Below are 15321 nucleotides of genomic sequence, written 5' to 3'. Positions count from 1 at the left end.
TGCTCAGGCCCTGAGCTCAAGCCAGGACTGACAAAATAAATAAATAAATATAAAATAAAAGTTTACATGAAAATTTTAGTAGCACTCTAAATTAATTTATTGTACATACTTAAAATAGTATCAAGAATTAATTGTGAATAGTCTACTAGTTTTTTTCTTTTCTTTTTTTTCTTGCTTGCTTGCTTCCTTCCTTTCATTTTGGCCAGTCCTGGGGCTTGACCTCAGGGCCTGAGCACTGTCCTTGGGTTTTCTCAAGGCGAGGGCTCTACCACTTGAGTACCACTTCTGGCCTTTTCTGTGTATGTAGTACTGAGGAATTGAACTTGGGTCTTCATGCATGCTAGGCAATCACTCTACCACTAGGTTATGCTTCCAGAAAAATGCCTTCCTTTCTGTCTTTTTGCCAGTCCGTTGACACTGTTTACTTTTCTGACAGTTATAGGTGCCTGTTAAGCAAACATAGGTTACATACAAAGTGTAACAAACAAATTTCATTGGTATTTTGAGTTTGTGGATCCTTTGTTCTAAAGATTAAATTTGAAGACATTTTTACCTCTTATGTTATTATTTATTTATTATTATTTTTTTTTTTGCCGGTCCTGGGGACTGAACTCATGGCCTGAGCACTGTCCTTGGGCTTTCCTCAAGGTTAGGTGTTCTGCCACTTGAGCCACAGCACCACTTCTGATTTTTCTATGTATGTGATACCAAGGAATCAAACCTGGGTCTTGACTGTGCATGTTAGGCAAGCAGTCTTACCAGTAGGCCAAACTTCTGGCCTGAGTTATTATAAAATTCCTTATAGTTGGGTGCCAGTAAATCTGTAATCCTAGCTACTCAGGAGGGTGAGATCTGAGGATTGTGGTTCAAAGCTAACCAGGGCACGAAAGTCCATGAGACTCTTATCGCCAGTTAACTGCCAGAAAACTAGAAGTAGTGCTGTGGTTCAAGTGGTAGAGAGCTAGCCTTGAACTGAAGAGCTCAGGGACAACACCCAGGCTCAGTGATCAAGTCCCACAACTGACCAAAAAAAAAAAAATTCCATGTAAAAACAATTCCTGTAATCCTAGCTACTCAAGAGGCTGAGATTTGAAGCTCACAGTTCAAAGCCAGTCTGAGCAGAAAGTCACTGAAAAATCCAGAAGTGGAGCTGTGGCTCAAGTAGTAAGGTGCTAGCCTTAAGTAAAAGAAGCTCAGGGACAGCATACATGCTCTTGAATTCAAACTCTGGCACAAAAACAAAAAAGAATAGAAAGACATTTCCAGTAAACTTTCTCTTCTAGAATAACTGTTAATGTGTAGAAAAGCTGAAATAATGGACAGTTGTTACATTGTTAGAGATAGGTTCCCTTATTGTTAACATCTTACATTATATGGTACACTTATTCGGATAATGAACCAGTACTGAAGTATTACTTGAACCTAAAGTTCATACTTACTTTTCATTTTTATCAAGAATGACCTTTTCCTATTCCATGAATCCATGTAAGATACCATATTGTACTTAATATCCTACGTCCTTTACCCTCTCCTCATATAGGCAGTTTCTCACACTTCCTTTGTGTTTGTTGACTTTGAGATAGTTAAACTATAGTCTAATTTATTTAATGAGAAAAGCCTCTTTAAAATATGTTTTTCTTAAAAGTTAAAGTTATTTCTTTCCAAAGGGCAGACTGGGGAGTTAAATCAGCTTTTGAATACAGTTAAATCAATGCAGGAAAAGCAGTTACATTTCAGCAGGAGAGAGACCAAGTCACCCTGGCCCTGAAGCAGAAACAAATGGAAAACAGCACCCTTCAGAATGAGGTATTCCTTCACTTTAAAGGAGCAATGTGTGAAACAATGTATTAACCACTGTCAGTTTAAAATGAATTTATCTCTTGATTTCTTCTTTCAGTATTCTTTGGTAGATTTTGTTTTCTCCAGTGGTATTTTATTTTATTTGTTCAAAAGTGCAAAACAATAGCATATCTTGGATATAAGAAAAAAATTCTCACCCAGAGAGTATGACAAAAAGTGTCATGTACAGAGTGGCCAGTATTTTTTTGTAGTTCTGTTTTTCATTATGTCTATAACAAATGAGATTTTACAAAGCAAAGCTTCCAGGTGATGATCTTACGGATGATCTCAGGAGAATTTTTCCCAACATAGATACAATCTGGCAATATGAGACATTAGCATGCAATTTATAAAGTTCAATAGTGTGAAAAATTTGATAATGAGGTAGTTTGTGGAGTTCAAGGTGGAGTATTGTGGAGAAGAAAAGTAAAATAATGTCCTCCACCTAGGTTCAACACTTACGAGACAAAGAATTACGATTAAACCAGGAGCTACAGAGATTACGTAACCATCTTTTAGAATCAGAAGATTCTTATACCCGGAAGCTTTGGCTGCAGAAGATAGAGAGGCTAAACTGAGAAAGAAAGTCACAGCTTTGGAGGAAAAGCTAGTCTCATCCTCTAATGCAATGGAAAATGCAAGGTAACATTTTGATTCTGTGTTAACTTAATCTGAGTATTTGCATATAAGCCTCAATAAGCATTTTTTTATTTTTTTGCCAGTCCTGGGGCTTGAACTGAGGGCCTGAGCACTGTCCTTGGGCTTTTCTCAAGGCTAGCACTCTACCACTTGAGCCATAGCACACATCCAGCTTTTTTCTATGTATGTGGTACCAAGGAATTGAACCTGGGTCTTCATGAATGCTAGGCAAACATTCTCCTGGCCTCCTCAATAAGCATTTTTGTGTATTAGTTTATTTTCATGAAATTAATCTTAGTTTTACAGTTGAAGAAACTGAAGATAAAGGGATTTAAAAAGTTGCCCCAGGTACACAGTGTGTGTAATGCTGTGAATCTTAAACAATCTGATATTTAAATTCTCTTCCTCTCAACCACTTAGATAATTGTAATTGTTTTATGGCAAAATGACAAGTGGGTGATTTAGTTAGTTCTATCCAGAGAACTTATTTATGTGTTTTTATTTTCCATCAAGTGATTAGGTTGAAGTGAATATGGGTATTAGAAGGGGAGAGTACACTGTGAAGACCTGGCTCGGCACAGAGAATGAACTATTGGTTTCTAGAACTTTTGAGCAAGCAGGTCTCGTTTATATTCTTTTACTTATTATTTTGCTCAATAAAAAAGCTTGTTTATTTATTTGTGGCCAGTAGTAGGGATTGAACTCTGGGCCTGGATGCTATCTCTGAGCTCTTCAGCTCAAGGCTAGTGCTCTACCACTTGAGCAACAGCACTACTTCCCGTTTTCTGGTGGTAAATGGAGATAAGTCTCGCTGACTTTTGTGCTCAGGCAGGTTTTGAACCTCGATCCTCAGATCTCAGCTTCCTGAGTAGCTAGGATTACAGGCATGAGCCACTGGCGCTCTCTCTCTCTCTCTCTCTCTCTCTCTCTCTCTCTCTCTCTCTCTCTCTCCCCTCTCTCCCTCTCTCCCTCTCTCCCTCTCTCCCTCTCTCCCTCTCTCCCTCTCTCCCTCTCTCCCTCTCTCCCTCTCTCCCTCTCTCCCTCTCTCCCTCTCTCCCTCTCTCCCTCTCTCCCTCTCTCCCTCTCTCCCTCTCCCTCCCTCTCCCTCTCTCCCTCTCTCACCTCTCCCTCTCTCCCTCTCTCCCTCTCTCTCTCTCTCTCTCTCTCTCTCTCTCTCTCTCTCTCTCTCTCTCTCTCTCTCTCTCTCTCTGTGTGGTGTGTTGAGTACTCACCCTGTGGGGAGTAATTTCTTGAGCTTCTTCTTTATTTTGGATATTAGGCCTTTGTCCGATATTTTGCTCTGATAAAAATCCTCTACCATGAGCCAGGAATTTGGCCTAAGACCCGGGTTCTATTCCTCGGTACCACATATGTAGAAAAATGCCAGAAGTGGTGCTGTGGCTCAAGTGGTAGAGCTCTACCCTTGAGAAAAACGCAAGGACAGTGCTCAGGCCCTGAGCCCAAGCCTGGGACTGGGGGTAAAAAAATTCTTTTCTGGTCTAAAGGCTGTATTTCTAGTTTAGTAACTATGTCCTTTGCTGTGCAGAAACTTTATTTTTGCCAGTCCCTAGCACTCTACCACTTGAGCCATAGCGCTAGTTCTAGCTTTTTCTCTTTTTGTGGTACTGTGGAATCAAACGCAAGGCTTCATGCATGCTAGGCAAGCACAATTCCACTAAGCTACATTCCAGGCCTTGTAACTTAAAAAAAAAATGTAATCCCATTTGTAAAGTATCTCCCCTGTTTGCCATGCCCCTGGGACTCTTCAAAGATTCCTGTCTGTGCCTATACTTTCTGATGTTTTTCCTACGTCATCTTGCAGTAGTTTCACAAAATTTCAAGTCTCACACTGAAGTGTTTGATTCAGTTTGACTTGATGGTGTATAGTGTAAAGTAGGGATCCAATTTTACTTTTGCCCAGTTTTTCCAACACCAGTTCTTGAAGAGATTTTTTTTCTACTGCATTTTTTTACCCCCTTGTCAAATATCAGATAACTGTAAGTATATAGCTTTACTTCTGGGTCTTCTAATCTGTACCATCAATCTCCAGGCTGCTGCTTCTGCTAGTACCAAGATGTTTTTGTTATTATAACTCTAATAGAGTTTGAGATCTGGGATTGTGCTAACACCAACATACCAGCATTGCTTTTTTTTTGCGGGGTGAGGGCCTAAAACTGCTTTAGCTCAGAATAACATTTCCTTAAGTGGGATTATAATCTAGTAATTCTTTTCTTTAGAGAAAAAGTCTTCTGCTTGGGGCCGGGAGTTTGGCCTAGTGGTTAAAGTGCTTGCCTAGCATGCATGAAGACCCGGGTTCGATTCCTCGGTACCACATACATAGAAAAAAAAAGCCTGAAGTGGTGCTGAGGCTCAAGTGGTAGAGCTCTAACCTTGAGAAAGTCCAAGGACAGTGTTCAGGCCCTGAGCTCAAGCCCATGACTGGCAAAAAAAAAAAAAAAAAAAAAAAAAAGTCTTCTGCTATTTTTTTTTTTACAGCTACCTACCTTATCCTTACTTCATAACTATCATTTACATCCAGCTCAACTCCTCAGAGCTACTTTTATTTCTACTTCTTATTTTTCTAATTTTTCTTTTCATGATGTTCTGCCTGAGGAGAACATGCCTCCCATCCATGTTTCAGATTCTGTTTTCTTCACTTAGGACTCTACTTCTTATATCCAAAACCAAACCCTGTTGGGATGTCTTTCTTTTGAATTTGGATAACACTTTGAGTCTTGGATAGGGCATCTTATGTTTTGCTGAAAGTATAAAACATTGCTGACTTGTTGCATACTGTATTCCCAATAAATTTTAAGTTTTCATGGGAGTACAGATGTTGTCATTGTATTAAGTATATGCATCAATTACATATAGATTACATATAATTTAATTTATATTCATTGGATAGTTTACACCATATCAATAAACCAGATTTTGCTTTTTTGAGCCGTTGCTTAACAAAGGAGAACCTAGTATTAACCTTTTTATTCTGTTTTTGTTTCTTTTTGTTGGTGGTTGTGGGACTTAAACTCAGGGCCTGGGTGCTTATTTTGCTCAAGGCTAATCATTCTACCACTTGAGCTACCATGCCACTTCCAGTTTACTGGTGGTTAATTGGAGATATGAACGTTTCGTGCTGGCTTCAAATCCCAGTCCTCAGATCCCAGCCTTTTGAATAGGTAGGATTACAGATTTGAGCCACCAGAGTTGCCCCCAGAGTTCACCAGCAGGAATCCCCAAAATCTGGAGCTCTTGGCAGTAGTCGGGAAGGAATATGGTTGGAGGGCCAGGTGGCCCTCCCAAGAGCTCTTGCCCAGGTTGAGTCATAAGCACTCAGTACCATGTAGGAGGGATTTGTTGTGCTTTGGAATGGCCAGCATGTGGTTTCAGCATCTACCTGAGAATGGGCTATTAAAAAGCACCTTTACAGCACCAGAAACATAATGGCTTGTGAGAGTATATAGGACGAGTGCTGGCACAGTGAGTGCTGCTTGGAGACAGGGATCAGTTTTATGGTCTGCCAACCAACGCCATAGGAGGCAGCCTCAGATTTGATGAAATGTCTATAGAATGCCATGTCAGAAGGTGGTGTATTTATTACTACAGCAGCCTTAGACAATATATGAATAAAAAGATTTTTTGTGGATGTGTAAACATAAGACATATCATATCAGCTACTTTGGCCATGGAAAGCAAGCAACTAGAAGAACAACCAGCTTTGGAGTTGAGAGCAATAATGTAACAGGAAGATTATTTAGGGCTTCCTTGTCTCTCTTGTCTGTGTATGGTCCTAGTGTCTTTTTTTTTTTTTGCTAGTCCTGGAGCTTGAACTCAGGGCCTGGGAACTGTCCTGGAGCTTTCTCAAGCCTAGCACTCTACTACTTGAGCCACAGCACCATTTCTGACTTTCTCTGTGTAAATGGTACCGAGGAATTGAACCCAGGGCTTCATGCATGCTAGACAAAAGCTCAGCCAGTAGGACACATTCCCGGTCCTCTAGTGTCATTTTTAATAAAGACTTATTTTTTTCCCTTTCTTGGACCTATCAAGTATCTTTATATACTTAACCTATCTCTCAGTATCTAAGGAAAACCATCATCAATGACAAGTTAACCACTAGAAGGCAAAGTTGTTTATAAATAAAGGTATGTTATTAATTCTAAGGAAAAAAAAAACACCTCGTATTCTTACCATCATGTTTTGATTTGCTAACCCACAATGCAATGAAGTCTAGGGACATTTAGAGACCGAATTCCAAGCCTCATTAGTTACAGCTCTTTCCACAAGAGGGTGCTATTGGGTAAGGTGTCTTCAAAATGACTTGCTCCTTCATAAGTTTCAGTGGCTGCTCTGAAAGAATTTAGCTGAATATTAAATCCCATAATGTCCATTGCATTAATTTGAATGTAATTGCACATTGTACACTTCCAGGTACTGTATAAATAGGTTTCTTAGAGACCTCTGGGTTCTGAGATGAGGCAAGAGCAGGGTGTAGTCTATCTAAGGTAATTCCATTCTTGATTAGATTAAAAGCTAACAAAATTCCTTCAAAAAAATTTTTTTTTACCAATTTTGAGGCTTGAACTCAGGGCCTGGGCACTGTACCTGAGCTTCTTTTGCTCAAAACTAGCACTCTACCCCTTGAGCCACAGCGCTGCTTCTGGATTTTTCTGTTCATGTGGTACTGAGGAATTGAACCCAGGGATTTTTACATGCTGGGCAAGCACTCTATCATTAAGCCCCATTCCCAACCCCTTAAAATAACTTTTTTTGTTTTTCAGTTGTGGGACTTGGAACTCTGGGCCTGTGTGTTTTCCCTGAGCTCTTCAGCTCAAGGCTACCATCTTACCCCTTGAGTCAGAGGGCCACTTCTGGTTTTCTGGTAGTTAATTAGACAAAAGAATCTCAGACATTAGTGCCCTGGGCTTTGAACTGTGATCCTCAGATTTCAGCCTCCTAAGTAGCTAGGATTACTAGCACAGTGAACCACTGTGGGCCCAGCTCCAAAGAGCTTTTATAACTAAAACTTTTATGATAATTATATTTATCCCAGAAACACAAAAGGTACAAGGCATTTGTGGGGGAAAAATGATACTTTTATTGATATTTGTTGTATAGTATACTTCTTAGATTTAAAAGGGCTTTCATTTGGGCCAGGGGTGTGTCCTAGTGGTATTGCGCTCAGCTAGCATGCATGAAGCCCTGGATTCAGTTCCCTGGAACCATATACACAGAAAAAGCTGGAAGTGGCACTGTGGCTCAAGGAGTGAATATTGTCCAAGGACAGTGCCCAGGCCCTGCGTTGAAGCCCCAGGACTGGCAAAAAAAAAAAAAAAAAAAAAAAAGGGCCGGGAGTTTGGCCTAGTGGTTAAAGTGCTTGCCTAGCATGCATGAAGACCCGGGTTCAATTCCTCGGTACCACATACATAGAAAAAAGCCAGAAGTGGTGCTGAGGCTCAAGTGGTAGAGCTCTAGCCTTGAGAAAATCCAAGGACAGTGCTCAGGCCCTGAGCTCAAGCCCAGGACTGGCAAAAAAAAAAAAAAAAAAAAAGGGAAGCCAGGCAGGGTGGCTAGCTGCTCAGGCTGAGATCTGAGGATGGCAATCCAAAGCCAGCCCAGGCACTAAAGAACATGAGACTCTTATCTCTAGTTAATCACTAGAAAAACAGGAAGTGGGGCTGTGGCTCAGGGGTAGGGCAGTAGCCTTGAGCTGACGAGTTGAGGGACAGACCCAGAATTCAAGCCCCATGACCCACAAAAAAAAAAAGGACTTTCATTTGTTCAGAGTCACTTTGACTGATGGTGATTGGATTAACAAGAAAAAAGAACAAAAATCAGAGGAATTCTTTGAGCCTGTCTATCTAACCTGAATTCAATACAATAAACTGTAGGAAGGTATAAGTCATAGAGACAAATCAATGAAGCTGAGAAGGAAAGAAAAGTTATTATATTGTAGCTATGATGCTTCTGTTTGTGAAGAGGAAAACTGTCCAGATAGACAGGTAGGAGGAATGATGATATAGCAAATGATATAGTAAATGTACTCTCAACACTGCTTGAAAATGGTTGTGGTAAATTTTACCAAAACAAATGTTTAAAGATGTTTAAATGAATAAAAATGGTTTATCTGGTTAAAATATATAAGTACTTTGACATTTTAAACTTAATGCAGTAAGATATAGGAAACATATTTCTTTTGTTAAGATAGCTAAATAGATAGAAGCAATTGGATCTTACTCTCTTGTTTGAAGTCATCAGGCCAATGTGCAAGTAGAATCCTTGCAAGAACAGTTGAACATGGTCTCCAAGCAGAGGGACGAGACTGCATTGCAGCTTTCTGTCTCTCGGGAACAAGTAAAGCAGTACGCTACATCATTAGCCAACCTGCAGATGGTCCTAGAACACTTCCAACAAGGTAAGTTGTTCAGTGAAGAAAAATTGTAGTTACGGGTGATTTTACCTTATTAGAATGGTAATTTAGACTAGACATTGAAACTCAAATATAAAGTATAATTAGTAAGCTGGGCACCAGTGGCTCATGCCTGTAGTCCTAGCTACTCAGGAAGCTGAGATCTGAGGACTGTGGTTCAAAGCTAGCCCGGGCATGAAAGTCCATGAGACTCTTATGTCCAATTAACTGCCAGAAAACTGGAAGTGGTGCTGTGGCTCAAGTGGTAGAACACCAGCCTTGAGCTGAAGAGCTCAAGGACAGTGACCAGGCCCAGAGTTCAAGCCCCATGACCTATCAAAAAAAAAAAAAAAAAAACCAACCCAATTATTTATATATATGTGTGTGTGTGTGTGTGTGTGTGTGTGTGTATGTACACACACACACACACACACAAAACCCCTTTTGATGGGTTATGTTTTCAATAGGATTGCACATTTTTATCTGGGGCCAGTTTCAGACTGTGATCCTCTCACCTAGGCTGCCCACATAGCCGGGGCCATAGGTGTATACTGTCATACTGACTAAAATAGGTTTTGGCATGTTCCCCTGTACATATACTAACCTCAAACAGTGATCTTCCTGATCTTTACCTCCTGACTATGAACCACATCTGAATTAATTTTTTTTTTCTCCAGGACTGGGACTTGAACTCAGAATCTGACAGTTTTGCACACAATCTGGTGTTCTTCTACCACTTGGACCCTATCTCCAGCACCTTGAATTTATTTGTTTATTATTTTGTGCTGGTACTTGGACTCTAAGTTAGGTCTCACTGTCTCATCTTTGTTATTCAAGTTTGGCTCTCTTCTACTTAAGCCACATTTTTGCTTCCCATCTTTTGATGGTTCATTGAAGATAGGGACTATACTGCATGGATTTGAATTGTGATCTTCAGTTCTCAGCCATTCAGATCTCATGCCTTAGGCATGAGCCATTGGCCTAAACTTAACACACGAATCTCTCTCTCTCTCTCTCTCTCTCTCTCTCTCTCTCTCTCTCTCTCTCAGCAGAGGAAATATTACCTCATTACCTTTTGTTTCACTTAGCATGAACACTAAAGCATACATGTTTTGCTTTTCTTGTTGAAGTATTTGAACTGTTTTAATTATGTTTTGTTTTGTTATGTGCCAGTATTAGGGCCTTATGCTGTTCAGTGTTTTGGTTTTTGGTTTTTGTTTGTAATGCCAGTCCTTGGGCTTGAAGTCAGAGTCTGGGTGCTATCCTTGAGCTTTTATTGTTCAGGGCTATTACTCTACCACTTGAACCATATCTCCATTGCTGGCATTTTTGGTAGTTAATTGAAGATAGTCTTACAGACTTTCTTGCCTGGACTGGCTTTAAACCTTGATCCTCAGAATAGCTACAATTACAGGCATGCGCTGTTGCCACTTGGCTTCTTCAGTGGTTTTTAATTACAAGTTTTTGTTGTTGTTGTTTTGGTTTTTTGTGGGTCATGGGGCTTGAACTTGGCCTGGATGCTGTCCCTAAGCTCTTCAGCTCAAGACCACCACCCTACCCCACTTCCAAGCCCCACTTCTGTTTTCTAGAGGTTAATTGGAGAGAAGAGCCTCTGGTTCTTTTGTGCCCGGGCTGGCTTTGAACCTTGATCCTTAGATCTCAGCCTTCTGAGTAGATAGAATTACAGGCGTGAGCCAGTGAGCCACTGAGCCACCGGCTAATTACAGTTTTAGCACACAATTGTAAAATACTAACATAATTTTCCTTTCCAATTAGAGGAAAAAGCTATGTATTCTGCTGAATTAGAAAAGCAAAAACAGCTTATAACTGACTGGAAGAAAAAGGCAGAAAATCTGGAAGGAAAAGTATTCTCATTACAGGTAGGCCAAAACAGTTCTTTGTTATACTATCACGCATAATATGACTGCCGTTAGAATGTTGTCTTGGCAATAATCTCATGGGGCATTCACTTAGTGAATATTGTGTGAGTGATGATGCTGTTCAGCCTGCTGACTGGAACTATGAAAAAGATACTCAGATTTAGAAATTTAGAGTGGGCATAGCAAATGTGGATTGAAAGGACATTTATGGGAAGATGGCAAAGTTTTTTCTAATGTAGTTGTTCTAATTTACTACTACTAGCAATACAGCCTGTCAACACTTTCTTTCATAGTTAATTAACATCATCATCGTTGTCATCGTCATTGTTGTCATCATCATCATCACCATTTGGGGAACTTAGCACCTTGCACATCGTAGGCCAACTCTCTGACCGCATGAGCCTTGCCCTTAAGTATTTTGTTTGTGCTTTAGTTTTCAGATAGTTTCACTTACTTTGCCTGGGCTGGTCTTGAACTTGAGATCTTCCTACCTCTACTCTCTATGTAGCTAGGATTACAAATGTATACCATTCTCAGTTCATATTTTTAAAGCTTTCGTCAAATTTTAACCACTAAGGTTTATTAGCCTGTTTTACCTTTTTACAAAATATCACAGACTGGGTAATATATAATGAAATAAAATTTTAATAGTTTGGGGACATCAAAGTCCATGGCAGTCAGCAATAAGGCCTTCTTACTGCATCATTTCTTGACTAATTGGCAAAAAGAAAACAAAAATAAAGACAGAAAGAGGAAACTAATTTTTTTTTTCTTTTCTGGTTGTGGGGCTTGAACTCTAGGCCTGGGTGCTGTTCCTGAGCTCTAAAGAGCTCAAGACTACTACCCTACCCCTGGGCCTGGGCATTTTCCCTGAGCTCTTCAGCTCGGGGCTACCACCCTACCCCATAGTGGTTAACTGGAAATAAGTGTCTCACGGACTTTAGTACCCGGTCTGGCTTTGAACCTTGATCCTCAGAACTCAGCCTCCTGAGTTCTAGGATTATAGGCGTGAGCCACCATGCCTGGCAGAACTTGTCCTTTTATAAGAAACTTAACTTCTGCTGAGTACCACTCACTCATGCCTACAGTCCTAGCTACTTAGGAGGCTGAGATCTGAGGATCATGGTTCTCATCCAGCACAGGCAGGAAAGTCCATGAGACTCTTAACTCCAGTTAAGCACCATAAAAGCTAGAAGTGGAACTGGGGGTCAATTAGTAGAGCACTAGCCTTGAGCAAGAAAGCCCAGGTCCAGAGTTCAAGTCTCAGGTCACTCATACACACGCACACACAGACTCTTGCAATAATGGCATTAATCTGTTCCCCTGGGATTGCTTCCACCACTACCCATACATCTCCCATTAGATCCTCCCTTCCAACTCTCCATATTGGAACTCATGAATTTTAGAGGACATATTCCAATCATAGCAGAACTATATCTTCTTGTAGTTTTCTCTGATTATTAATGTGATCAACCATCTTTTAATATGCTTGTTTACCACTTATGTCTACTCATCAGAGTTCATTAATACATTTTCCCAGTGCTTTCAGTTGTGTCCAGTGGTTCCAAAGTATCCTCTCTGTGAAACTGCTTGAAGTCCTGGTCTTTTTATTTGAGGGGACAGGGGCAGTACTGGGATATCAACTCGGAACCTGCTGCTTGCTCTGCAGGTCCTCTACCACTTGAGACATTCCCTTAGACCTTTTTGCTTTTAGTTGTTTATACCTGTGCTGGCCTGTACCACATTCCTTCTATATATTTGGGAAGATAGGTCTGTGCCACCATGCCTAGCTTTTTATTGTTTGAAATGGAGTCTCTCCTTTTGCCTACACTCGCTTCACACCACAGTCCTTCCGAGTAGCTGGGAATACAGCCATGAGTCATTTTGCCTGGCTCAAATTTTTTTTTTTTTGCCAGTCCTGGGGCTTGTACTTATGGCCTGGGGCTCCTGAACTTATTTTGTTCAAGGATAGCACTCTACCACTTGACCCACAGAACCACTTTTGGCTTGTTCTGTTTATTTGGTACTGAGGAATTGAACTTAGGACTTCATCCATGTTAGGCAAGCACTACCACTAAGTCACATTCCCAGCCTGGTTCAGATTTTACGTATTAATTAATTTTTTGCTAGTCCTAGGCTTGAGCTCAGGGTCTGAGTACTGTCCTTGGGCTCTCTCAAGACTAGAGCTCTTCTATTTGAGATACAGTACCACTTTAGGCTTTTTATTTTTTATTTCTCCTCCTCCTCCTTCTCCTCCTCTTCCTCTTCCTCTTCTTCCTCCTCCTCCTTCTCCTCCTTCTTCCTCCTCCTCCTTCTCCTTCCTCCTCCTCCTTTCTTTTCTTCTTTTTTTTTTAATTTTTTAAGTTTACAGTGTAATACACATCTTTTTTAAGTCAGAAGAAAGAAGCTGAAATTAATAAAGGTAAAAACTGGAGCTCATGAAAAGAAGCCAAACAAGTAGAAAAAAAATAGAAAAATATAAATGATGTTCAAAAAAACTTTAATTTTTGGCCAGGAGTTTGACCTACTTGTAGAGTGCTTGCCTAGGTTACACAAAGACCTGTGTTCAATTCCTCAGTACCACATTTATAGAAAAGCCGGAAGTGGTGCTGTAGCTCAAGTGGTAGAGGTCTAGCCTTAATGAAAGCCCAAGGACAGTGCTCAGGTGCTGAGTTCAAGCCTAGGACTGGCAAAAAAACCCAAAAAACTTTAGTTTTAATTTTTAATAATTGCGTAAGTGTAAACTGTAGGGTTTAAAAAGTAATTTGAAAGTTTACTTAAATTTCTTTTATGCCAAATTTAGTTTTGTGAATTTTGAGAACATTTTTATTGAAACCTCTTTATTTCAGTCTCTGTATATCCATCAGAACTCAACTCTTATGCATGGACATTTACATGTAAATTTATATGTACAGACACACACTTGTGAGGGGCATAGGGATTTTTTTTTTTTTTTGCCAGTACTGGGGTTTGAACTCAGGGCCTAGGCTCTGTTCCTGAGCTCCCTTTGCTCAAACCTACTGCTCTGCCATTTGAGCCACAGCACCACTTCTGGCTTTTTCTGAGTCATTTATTGTAGTTAAGAATCTCATAGACTTTTCTGCCTGAACTGGCTTCTGTAATCTTCAGCTCTTAGCCTCCTGAGTAGGTAGGATAATAGACATGAACCACCAACCAGGAATTGGCCATATGATACAGAGACTGGCTAGCCAAGTCTGCCTGCAGTTTGTAGCACTGGTAATGAAATTAAAAAGAACACATCAAAAGCAGGATAAGACTCAGGCCTGGGGCAGAGCTGTTGTCCGTAGACAGGAAGGAAAGTCATAGCAGCCTGGATTATAGGTAGAAGCTACTGTCCTTAAAAGGAATTTTTTATCTTCTTGTAAGGGAAAGTGGATCTCTTCTTTAAGAACTTCCAGCTGGTCCATTCAGGCCCATAGATTATCCAAGATAACCATGCCTTCCTTGTACTTACCTTCTTAGCAATGTGTGTATTATTCCCTGTCCAAGATAACATATCTATAAGCTCTCACTTTGAAAATTTGGCCTGAAATTTTCATGGGTAAGTTATCCAGAATAACCAAGAAAATTATAAGAAGGAATAACATTGAGAAGGGTCTTGTCTATAGAATGTCTAAATAGTGCTATCAATCAATGCAGTATTGGCTCTATTGGTGAATAGAAAGATCCATAAATAAGGCCCAAGACACCTGAATATTTAAAACTAAACCTGAACCAAAATACATTTAACTATAATGGGACAAAAAGGTAGTTTAGCTAATAAATGATATTGGTCAACTATTCATAAAGAAGGAAACAAAATTGGACTTGATATTATGCTATGTGCAGAAATATATTCCAGTTGTGATTCTCAGCTAGGAGTACATGTTGGCTATCTGGGAGTATTTTTGATTGTTGCAGTGACTGGTGGAACTCTTTTGACATTTAGTGGGCTAGAAACCATCAAAAGCATTCCCACTAAATTAAAGATTTTCATGCAAAAATCTAAATGTCTTGCAATAAGATCTAAAAGACTACACACACATTCTTAGGGGCAAGGAGGAACCTAATAGATTAAACATATAAAGCTATAAAATCAGAGTAGGACATTTTTGACTATATATCATTCAACCATGTTTAAATGGCAAAAAGTAGTATAGTCAGTAGAAAAAACGCATATCTGATAAACTTTATTGTAGATGACAAAGGGTTCTTATCTGGAAACAAGGCATTCTTACAAATTAACAAGAGAGACAGCTCAGTAGAAATAAACTGGCAGTATATACAAAGAGGTTTTCTTGCAAGAGCAGATCCAGCTGTCATGTAACGGAAATACTCAGATGTAATAGTAGTCAGGGAAATAAGATTCAGGTAGTAAACTCAAAGTGGAATATAACTTTATGTGTGTTAGACTTGTAAAACTTGAAAGAGCAAGAATATTTGTTGCCATAATTCTTTTTTTCTTTTTTGTGGGGGGAGGAGGGGAGGTCATGGGTCTTGAACTCCGGGCCTGGATACTATCCCTGAGCTCCTAGCTCAAGACTTCTGCCCTAC

The 15321-nt window shown here is 40.0% G+C and overlaps 1 protein-coding gene across 1 annotated transcript in view; it reads left to right on the top strand.

Annotated features, from left to right (window-relative positions):
- The window catches only part of Trip11 (thyroid hormone receptor interactor 11), a 67547-nt gene that overhangs the window by 30044 nt on the left and 22182 nt on the right, over positions 1–15321 (top strand). Inside the window, 6 exon segments of the mRNA XM_090344722.1 lie at positions 1668–1721; positions 1724–1806; positions 2289–2376; positions 2379–2481; positions 8730–8893; positions 10664–10767. Of these exon segments, the coding sequence (XP_090200848.1) occupies positions 1668–1721; positions 1724–1806; positions 2289–2376; positions 2379–2481; positions 8730–8893; positions 10664–10767 (596 nt within the window).

This window comes from Megascapheus bottae, chromosome 14 (assembly GCF_031878675.1).
Source record: "Megascapheus bottae isolate mThoBot1 chromosome 14, mThoBot2.hap1, whole genome shotgun sequence".
In the NCBI taxonomy this organism is placed as follows: Eukaryota; Metazoa; Chordata; class Mammalia; order Rodentia; family Geomyidae; genus Megascapheus; species Megascapheus bottae.
This window is presented reverse-complemented; position numbering and strand designations above follow the sequence as displayed.